This window comes from Magallana gigas, chromosome 6, assembly GCF_963853765.1.
Source record: "Magallana gigas chromosome 6, xbMagGiga1.1, whole genome shotgun sequence".
In the NCBI taxonomy this organism is placed as follows: domain Eukaryota; kingdom Metazoa; phylum Mollusca; class Bivalvia; order Ostreida; family Ostreidae; genus Magallana; species Magallana gigas.
This window is the reverse complement of record NC_088858.1, coordinates 49,487,829-49,498,766: the sequence shown is the minus strand read 5'-3', so window position 1 is coordinate 49,498,766 and position 10,938 is coordinate 49,487,829. Positions and strand designations below refer to the sequence as shown.

The 10,938-nt window shown below is 35.3% G+C and overlaps 1 protein-coding gene across 2 annotated transcripts in view; it reads left to right on the top strand.

Annotated features, from left to right (window-relative positions):
• Nucleotides 1-10,938, top strand: part of LOC105322065 (uncharacterized) — a 32,563-nt gene continuing 21,625 nt past the window's right edge. Inside the window, exons 1-4 of one of the 2 annotated variants that reach the window (XM_034467376.2) lie at nt 1-160; nt 2,540-2,716; nt 4,542-4,649; nt 7,783-7,902. In XM_034467376.2, coding sequence (XP_034323267.1) covers nt 109-160; nt 2,540-2,716; nt 4,542-4,649; nt 7,783-7,902 — 457 coding nt within the window. In that variant the 5' untranslated portion in view covers nt 1-108. Of the gene's footprint in view, nt 161-2,539; nt 2,717-4,541; nt 4,650-7,782; nt 7,903-10,278; nt 10,491-10,938 lie in introns of those variants that run through there. The other variant, XM_034467374.2, reaches the window with a different exon arrangement.

Below are 10,938 nucleotides of genomic sequence, written 5' to 3'. Positions count from 1 at the left end.
TCTATCAGGAAGTGAAATTGAACCAATACATATCTTCAATATAATTGAAGAATTTGTTGCGTATGTGACAAGAAGCAAAATGTTCGTTCTGAGAGTGTAAGTCCAAAGATGAAATCACTACGACATCCGTATGGAATCATCATTTTAGCATTTCTTAGAGGTGAGATTCTGAAATTTTATCAAGACTTATCCCTATGTCTGTTAAACTGTTATTTTTTGTTTTGTTTCATAAATAAAGCGCGTTCAATTATTGCTCACAAATACAAATCGGAATTGTTTTTTGATTGTTCGATAAACATGATCTGTATTCTCAGCTTTCAGCTGTACTTAAATGTGAATCTGCTTTGTGAATGTGCATATGATTCACTTTTAAATTTCAAAAGAAATTTCATTGGGCACTCTAAGCCAAGATTCGTTGAACATAAGATTAGCATTTCTGTACCTATATTTTACCCCGGAGGACTGGGAAAATAGTGAGACTTTTCCCGAAAGGCTGGCTATATAGTCCGAGGACTGGCTTAATATTAAGACTTAATTTCCCCCGAGGACTGGATATATTGTGAGACTTTCCCCCGAGGACTGGATATATTGTGAGACTTTCCCCCGAGGACTGGCTATATTGTGAGACTTTCCCCCGAGGACTGGCTATATAGTGAGACTTTCCCCCGAGGACTGACTATATAGTGAGACTTTCCCCCGAGGACTGGCTATATTGTGAGACTTTCCCCCGAGGACTGGATATATAGTGAGACTTTCCCCCGAGGACTGGATATATAGTGAGACTTTCCCCCGAGGACTGGATATATTGTGAGACTTTCCCCCGAGGACTGGCTATATTGTGAGACTTTCCCCCGAGGACTGGCTATATAGTGAGACTTTCCCCCGAGGACTGGATATATTGTGAGACTTTCCCCCGAGGACTGGATATATTGTGAGACTTTCCCCCGAGGACTGGCTATATAGTGAGACTTTCCCCCGAGGACTGGCTATATAGTGAGACTTTCCCCCGAGGACTGACTATATAGTGAGACTTTCCCCCGAGGACTGGCTATATTGTGAGACTTTCCCCCGAAGACTGGATATATAGTGAGACTTTCCCCCGAGGACTGGCTATATAGTGAGACTTTCCCCCGAGGACTGGATATATTGTGAGACTTTCCCCCGAGGACTGGCTATATAGTGAGACTTTCCCCCGAGGACTGGATATATTGTGAGACTTTCCCTCGAGGACTGGCTTTATTGGGAAACTTTCCCCCGAGGACTGAATTTATGGGGAAACTTTCCCCCGGATGACTGGCTTTATAAGGAGTATCCACAGGGATAAGGTTTACTAAATTGTGTGCACATACATGTATAGATGAAGAATCAGTAAATAGCCATTCTTTTTTCCTTTATCAGTTTATAAGCGAGACTTTCCCTATCAAGTTTATTTTCTAGAAATGTCTTGCTCGTGAAAACATTTCTTTTTCTGTACAGTGACCTAGTATATTAACAAGATAAAATAATGTGCTGTAATGTCTAAATAATTTATTGACTTTAGTATTATTGCCCGCTCCAGGTATATATAAGTAAACTCCACCAAAAATGACCATTTATTGTAATGTCAAGAAGGTATTAATTTGTGTAAGAAAGCTTTGAGAACAATACATTCCATTGCTGCGTACATCAAATGATTTACTATGCATTACTGCATGTATTCTGTTCAAGCTATTTCTATTTTCTAGACAATACTTGTAACTTGAACTGTTTTGTTGAGCAAGATCTTTTTTTAAAATTTGTATGAAAAAAGATGCTCCTAAAAAAATCCTTTTGAAATAATAAAACAATAATAAACCATTCATTCTAGTGCGTGCGTTTGCATGCGTGCTTGTATCAACGTGTATCAACGGATATGATTACTACTATATTGTTAATGTCGTGTAGACACGTTTTGAAAAAAAAGGGCCAAAAATTGTCAGGTAATTTATTGAATACAGATCTGTTTTAGGGATACATAGTTCTTAAAACACTACCATTTTTATTGCCTAATTGAGTTAAAAAACGTGACAGGCGTGCAGTCCGATTTTAAAAAATACACACATGTATTGTACATTGTCGATTTAAATAAAACCCAAACCACACACGGAGGTTGATGGTCAGAGAGAAAGGTGCCTATTTAAATAACCTTCCTAGGGAAGTGTCTTATTACAAAAACAGCCTACCTGTGTAAAGTCACCAAACAAGGCCGTGAAAAAATTGAATTGCCACCAAACTTGCTCATGGTGGTTTTCGTAAAGGAGGGGGGAGGGGCCTCTATAATAATGTAATATTGAAAACTATATCACAATGTGATAGATACACGCATATTGCTTAGTTAAATAAATACTCTGTTTGATAGTTATATTTTTATCCAGTAAGAGAATGGGAAAATTAACGACTGTAAACACTGCCGCTGCGTATACTTCCTTGATTTTTTGTATATGATTTTTTGCAAGACGTCGTACATACTCTTTGAGCACGCCTGCTTTTTTGTACGCTCTGATTTCCCTTTGAATTGCAGTTGTGATTGGTGTAACATTCTCCTGTGACTATGGCTGGTTGCTGTACCGATCCAGATGCTACTGGAGGTCCGTGGGGGAAATCTCAGGTAGCAATGCTAGAGGGGCTTGTAGGCTGCGTGGAGCTTTCCTCGCATCTGTAAAGGATTCCGGTGTTCAAGCTTTCCTGCAAAGCAGGGGTACGGTGAATTTTAATATTTTTGCAATGCAGTCAAATATATTGACATGTTTATTGTTACACACCAATAATGATCAAGTAGGATAAAAATAGATTTTAAGACATGTTGATATCCTCAAGATATTACTTTTTTATGAAAAAACTGTAAACTGGCTATAACGTTTAAGTTGTCGAGTGTAATCAATGCATTATACTTTTAAGAATACAATATAACAGTTTACAGTCTAAATAATAACTTACCTTTGGGATTATATGAGAAGAATTAACAAATTCTCCTTCTTATGACTTTTCCTTTGGGCATGGGTGTCTGCCAGCACTTAGAAATAATGTAATTTCTTTCCTTCATTCTACAAAAAGCCCAATTATAGCCTAAGGTGTAGAGGGCTTGTACACATAATCTGGGTTTCGCGGAATCCTTTGAGCATTCTGAATAGAAATAGAATCCAATGTACTGGAGGAATTAAAGTTATACTTCTGTTAAAACTATTTCCGAGTGTGTTGTCTACCATGGTTGCAGCTGACTCCAGAGGACACTAGAAAGTCTGGTCCTGAACTTTTCTATGGTATGTGCTTCTGTAACTTGCTCTGCTAGACGATTCCAGTCCCTTGCCGATCGCGGGAAGAAGGAATTTATGTAAACCTCTTTACTGGCGCGCTGCTGTCCGAGTCCGTGACTCCGTCTAGTTCGTTTGTTTCCGGGTGCGAAATAGTTCTCTGAGTTTATGTCCACAAGCTGGTTTCTAATCTTATAGCATAGGACTAGTACGTGAATGGTTCTCCTATGCTGGAGGGAATCCAATTCAAGTTGGTGCAGTAGTCTAATTACAATCCTGGGATAAGTATCACGATAGTATCACGATAGTTGTTGTATCCGAACCTGGCAGCTCTTCGTTGTACATGCTTAACTTGTCTGGTGAGAGTGGCTTGGTGGAGGTCCCACAAGGACGAAGTATACCGAATCGCTGGTCTGATCAGGGTACAGTATGCTCTTGCCTTTGCCGATGGTGTGCGTTGGCTAAGAAAGCCTAGCTTCCTTGTAGCTTTGCTTATGGTGGCATGGATGTGGTTTCTCCACTGAAGAACCTGGGAGATGGTAACATCGCATAACTGTGCACACCATATTGCTCCAGCTTCAGAAGCAGTCGTTGTTGGGGCACATTTTACAAACGTTTCAATTTATCACGAAGAAACTTTAATTACAGCACTGGGATTTTCTTTGTTTTTTTGTAACAATGCCATAAAACAACAAATTGTTCTTTCTTGACCTTTGCTCATAATATGCAAGCTAATTTTCAACTACTTCTAGTTTGTTTTCAAACTCATTAATTTTTTTACAGCCCCCCCCCCCCTGCCCTTTGTTCGACTCAAGTTCTGTAAATCTGTTATTTTAATTAAGTGAAGGTTTTTTTGTATCTCCATAAACTCGCCTTTGATGTCGCGAATCTTGAAAATATGTTGCTACTGTTGACATTCTCTGGATGATAGTATTCTCAAACTTCTCAAACAAAGACGCCATTATTTTTTTCAAGTCCGAATTTGCTCCTCGACATCGGGCGGGCTGTTTTTCCCCCAAGAATTAGTCCAGCGGTGCCTCCACTTCGCTGCTGCATTGCTTTGCTTCCCCTTAAGTCGACATGGTACGACTTTGTGACAGCTTTCCGTAGTTTTATTACGGGATTATAGTTGGAAAGAAGCAAAGCTGAGTCCCCTCTTTAAAAACTGCGTGCCTTGAGGCACATCACCAACAGCGGAAGTCCAAAAGTAGTTTTTTGTAAGTGAATGACTGTAGTTTTCTTCCAGTGTTTTAATGGTGCGTTTGCTTGTAGTGATGAGCGCTGGGGACGCCTGGATCGGAGGGACAGACGAGAGACACGAAGGAACTTGGATGTGGCTATTCGGCGATGATCCTTTTACATACAATAATTGGAATTCAGGTAAACCAAAAGAGATTTTTATTAGTTTCACAGTGTCATAAGTACAGTCAAGTACAAATATCAAGGGAAATAAAGTTCACAGGTTGTAAGTAATCGAATACTTTGCGTATCTTATAATCAAATATCTATAGCGAAAGAACTCTCTATCCATGTCCTCAAGATCTCCATAAAAGCAAACTTCATTTTTTTGACTAGTAATAAGCAATGGTGTCAATGTTTTAGATTAGTTTAGATTATTTCATTTTATTTCATTTTATTCAGGTAAATATATCACAGAATGCCATGATTACACACATCAAATACATCAAATAAAAAACAGACATTATCAGAATCAATTTGTCCAATATTGTTATCATATAGAATACATAACATACAAATGATAATTATTACCTAAGGATAGCACATAAAAGCCTTGTTAAAAAGCTTAAATTTAATGTGGTTAGGTTAACAACAAAAGTACAATACAAATTTACATAATGGAATTTAGGCATGATACTGAAAAGGAATATAACATAATGCTTTGAAAAATGACATGTTTCTTAATTATTTTTATATCTGAAAAGTAATAATAATAAATAAGTTAAAAATGTATTTGGACAAGCAGTCATATAGTATCTCTTGCATTAGTAGACTAGAAAGATTTTACGGCTTTCTCAAATTTTGTTTAGAATTAATTTTCTTGACCTCCAAAGGCAATGCATTCCAGTCGTTGATAGCATTGTATAAAAAGCATTAAGACTCTTTACTTTTTATCTTAGGTATAAGAAAATTCTTACTTGTTGTACTTCTTGTAATATTGTAATTCAATACAAGATGATCATTAAGATATGCTGGTGCATTGCCATGGTATATATTAAAACATGGTTGAGTTTTAATTGGACAATTCTACTATCTTCAACTCTTAACATACTTAAATAATCTAAGATGCTACAAGAGACACTGTCTCTGGGACCCAGGTTTAACGAATCTTGCAACTTTGTTCTGGGTAACTTGCAATCTATGCTTAAGTTGTTTGTTTATTCCACAATGCCAAGAAGAACAAGCATAGTAAAAAAAAAAAACATTGTATCAAGGCAGAGCATAGATTCTTTATGGACTGTGTAGTAAGACAAAAAGCATTTCTGTATAAAAATTTAAGTCTACCGTTTACTTTTTGAACAATGCTTAAAACAATATTTTCAAATGAGAGAAACTTGTCAGTACAGATTCCTAAGTATTTGACACTGTCAGAACCGTTAATAACATTGACCATTATACAGAATTTTAAAATCTGTAACATTTCTTAGTTTTCTTGGTGGACCAAATAAAATAGATTCCGTCTTGCCAAGATTAAGTTACAATGTGTTGTCCACTAACCATGAAGAACACTTTTCAAGAACACTGCCCAGTTTTTGTGCAATAATATCAGGATCTCTGTGTGCATAAAAAATAGCACTATCGTTAGCATACACAATAAGTTTACAGTACTCATCAACACTGGCGGCCATATCGTTTATATTTATGAAAAGTAAAAGAGGTCCTAAAATACTACCTTGGGGAACACCACAATTAATCAGACGAAAATCAGAGGAAATATTATTGACAGAAAGTTGTTGTTGTCTACATGACAGATAAGATTTAAACCATTCAGTGGATAAACACCTAAAAGTTCTAGTTTGTCACATAAAATTGTATGGTCAACAGTATCAAAAGCTTTTTGTTAATCTAACATTACCATGCCTGTAAAAAGCCCTTTAGAAGTATTATGATTACTTCTAATAAAATCTAACATGTGTATTGAACAAGTAATCCACATATATATCTTCAGCTACCTCTTGATTATAAGGGCCCCGCATAGATTTGCGGGTGCCCTATAGTAATCACTCTGTTCGTCCGTCCTTCTGTCTGTCCGTCTGTCACTCTTCCGTCCACAAATTTTCTGTTTTTTTTCTAATAACTTTTTTTACGGTTGCCCAATCAAGTTCAAATTTGGTATGGTAGTTCAGTAGGCAGAAATACATATTTTGATGCTACGTTTGGTTCTCTATGTCTTCTGGTTTGGAGCTGAGGTGGTGGGGTACATTCCTTAACTATGCATAAGAATGAATGGGCAAAGAGAGATAACTGCTGAGAATGTTACCATTGTATACTTGGAAGGCTGTGCAATATTTGTCTGTTGGGATTAATTAACCTTTCACAGGAAGAAAATCCTAAGCTTTATCTTTATCTGTCACATTGAGATTAATTACTGCACTGCCTGTCTCTGCAAATGAACTTTGTTTTGAAGTTAAGGTCAATTTTGAATGATGTGTAGTATTGTGTCAGTCTTTGAAATATGGATTTAAAATATAATATTCATACTTTATTTAAAATACCATACACAATGATTTATGATAATTTTATTGAATTCTAAAATCAAGATATATAGGGTATTAAGATATCCTTTTTCACTATTTTATTTTTTAATTATTTATTTTATTTTTTTCTGCCTTAATGCTGTTAATTTTAACAGGTAATCAGATAATAACCCCATTCTGTCATTTTTGAAAAAAAAAAATCTTATTGTAAATTTAGAAGAAAAGGATGAGAGAGCAGAACTTATCTCTATCTGTCATATGAAGATTAATGAACACCTTTGTCTGCAACTGATGTTTGTTTTGAAGTTGAGGTCAACCCTGGGTGATACAATGTATTTGCATTCACTGAAGGATTGCATTTTATAAAACACCTCTTTAAATTTTTTTAAATACACATTTAATTTAGTTTTTTTTATAAGACATGAGGTTATCCCTGTTTTATGCAGATACAAGGTTACTATTTAGAGTTTTTGGACATTTAGGAATTATCTTGAAATTTTAAAAATACAGTTGTTACTTATAATTTTCATATTTTTTTTACCACCTTATATATATTGCAGTTCTTTACATCTTATGCCGGGCATTTATTTTTCATCATTGTTAATATAAAGAGGATGGAATTCAAAGATTTTTTCACTTCTCTTTATTAATTGTCATAGCGGGGCCCTTCCTGACTGGTCAGTTTTCTAGTTCTTTTTAGAATTAAAGATGCATTGATGATCAGAACAATATTTTACCACATAGTGTCCCTTCAAAAGTGAATAATGACTTCACCTAAATATTTTACTTTTAAACAGGTGAACCTAACAATAAAAACAGCAATGAAGACTGTTTGCAATTCTACCACGACAAGGGGAACAAATGGAATGATCTACCATGCGACCACAAAATAAATGGATACATTTGCATGAAGGGAGGTCTGTATGTTTTTCTTAAACAAAACATTCTCAATGAATGAATCCATATGATATTACAGGATTATTAAATCTTTAAATAAAAAGAACATAATGAAACAAATTGTTTTAAATTTAATAGAACGCAGGTAAATGATACTTTATACCAGAACACGTATCACACTATTTTTCGGTAAAGAGTGATGTTTAAAGTTGTAAAATAAAATTGTACGTCCGTCAGCCCGCTCATGTTTTTATTCGGTCATTTGGTAATGCAGAATTTTACTGAATTAGGAAAGTTTATGAGTATGATTAGATATCTTAAGAGACAGTTCTTACGTGGAGAAAAAAAATTCTGACTGGCACAGAGTCTGTTAAAGATGCAGCAGAATTTGGCCGACCTATTACTGTAGCAGGCAAGGCAAATGTCTCAAAAGCCAGACAAATAATTTAAAAATGACGGCAGATACACGATTTGTGACATTGCCAAAGCTAATAACATATCTCGAATCGTGTATCTGCATTTCATTTTGAAACATATTTTAAAATAAGCAAGATTTCTGCCAGATGGATACCGCATATATTGGCAGATGACCAAATACGGGTACGAGTACAACCCGCTAAGCAATTGGTGGAAATGTTTTCTACATTCAATCAAGGACAATTTGCAAACATTGTTACTGATGACGAAACGTGGAAGTAACGCTAAAAAGCTGAAAGAATATCATAAATTACGCCCTAGCAGGATATAGGCATGTTCGTGATAATGCTCCGTCACATACATCTAAGCTTGTGAAGCAATTTTTAAAGTCGGAGAAGATTACCGTTTTGTCACACCACATTCTGCAGGTCTAGCACCATGCAACTTTTTTCCTTTTTCCAAAACTTCAGAAGTTCTTATCTAGGCGTTGTTACACGTCCCAACGCCCTCGGCTTGGGCATTAGTCACTTCCTTAGAGGCCTACCTAAGTCAGCGTACTGTGACGCATTTCAAAAATGGACTCAGCGATTGAAATTATGTATTTCAAACCGCGAGGAATACTTTGAAAGGATATAATGTTCATTTCACTTTTTGAGTCAAATACTTTTAAGATATCGTACATTACACATTACATATTGGAAAACCGCCGTTTGTTGCTGCTTTAAACACAGGGGATTGTTAAAGTGGCACGGTGACTCAAGATGGATGTTTTACTTTTGATTATGGCAACGGAAATAAAAAGAGCTACACAAGATTTCATCGTACGGAAGGTTTTCCGCATCATAAGTCATCACCAATTAATTTACAGGTCATTCAAACTCATCCGGAAATAGCACATGAAAACAAACCGAGTTGTTTTGGACATTGGTTAAGTGTCAAAAGATTGCGATTTCTGTCTAAAAATAGTAACAAGGGGATTGATATTTGCTGAATCATGGGTTTGTGCGTCACCATGTCCCTTAAAGCTTCTTAAAGCTGACTGACCACTAAGTGGACATAAACATTTAATGTGTTCCATCAGGAATCGTGAGCATCAACTTGTTTTGTAATTTAAGTAAAATTGACCAATTAGACTAAGAGGATACGTAAATTATTTAAAATAAGTCTGCCCGTAAATTATGTTGTCACAATTTCTATTTAAGTGAACAATTAAATATTTGTAAATCATTTCATCAACAAAATCTACGAAATTGGCATTCAGCGAATATTGATGTCACCACAGGTTACCTAATAATTTCAAGTTTTATTTAATCGAGAAGCACAAGATTATCTGGATTTGTTTTATTCCTATTATATATTATTACTTATTAGGTTTGTTACTGACTGTTTAAAGAAATTTGTGGGGTCGGTAAAGTCCATAGAAGGCGAGGCGGAGCCGAGCCTTCTATGGACTTTACCGACCCCACAAATTTCTTTAAACAGTCAGTAACAAACCTAATAAGTGTTTTGTTTTGTCGAGGACCTAAAGTTTGATATGTAAACAAACGTTTGTGTAGAAAATCAGTTCAAATAACGTTACGTCCGCCATGTTGCGCTATAAATTTTGACGCTTGCCTTTTAAAGAAATTTGTAAGGCAGCCACGTGACGCGTTTCATCCAATGACGTCGCGACATTCTAGTCCGAGGCAAAACAAAAGGAAATATGACGCTGCTAATCTATCCAGGGGCTTTGAAACAGTCTCATTAAAAAAAAAATATGTATATATATATATATATATATATATATATATATATATATATATATATATGTTAATATATATATATATATATATATATATATATATATATATTATATATATATATAATTCTTTGGTTGCCATAAAAAAAATAATGGTCTATGGTCCACTTTATATCTCTTTTGCACCCAGTTTTAATCAGCCTTGCTTGTGTTGCATACGTAGAACACATAGAATACATGTATTCTGCAATGACATTGGATCAGAGACGCAATGGTATTTTGAAATGTAACGGTAGAGCATGTACATATAATGAAAAATTCATTTTCTATGACGTGAAACTTTTCTCCAAACCGTCGTGGTGGGCGTCTCCACTTGACCCAGAGAATAGATGTCATATTGGAATTGGAAAGAAGGTGATGAAACTCTCACAAAAAGGAACTTTCACACATCAGGTAGGATATCAAATTTATTTTTATCTCTCAGTCGTATATGTTCTAAGTTTTGCAGTTGAAAAATCCTTAGTTCATTATCTTGAGATAAATGTTAATCATTATTTCTGCCTATCTGAAGTAACCGCTTCAAGTATAATTCCAGCGTAACGGTTACAATGTCATATACATATTGTCGATACAAAATTTACAATATGACAACATTATGAAGCGACTTAATACAAATGAATGCATGCAACAATTTTAGTTAACCATTCCCCAATTCCAACAGTTGTTTAATGATTTCTACTGTACTAATGAATAAATTGTACCAAAAATATAAATGGTTTTCACAATAAAACACCAAACAGAATACAGTATGCAACAAAGTGGTTAGAATTTTAAATCAACATTAAATAAAAAGATAATACTTTGCGGTTTACTTTGCCTTGTTCGATATATCAATTGAGAT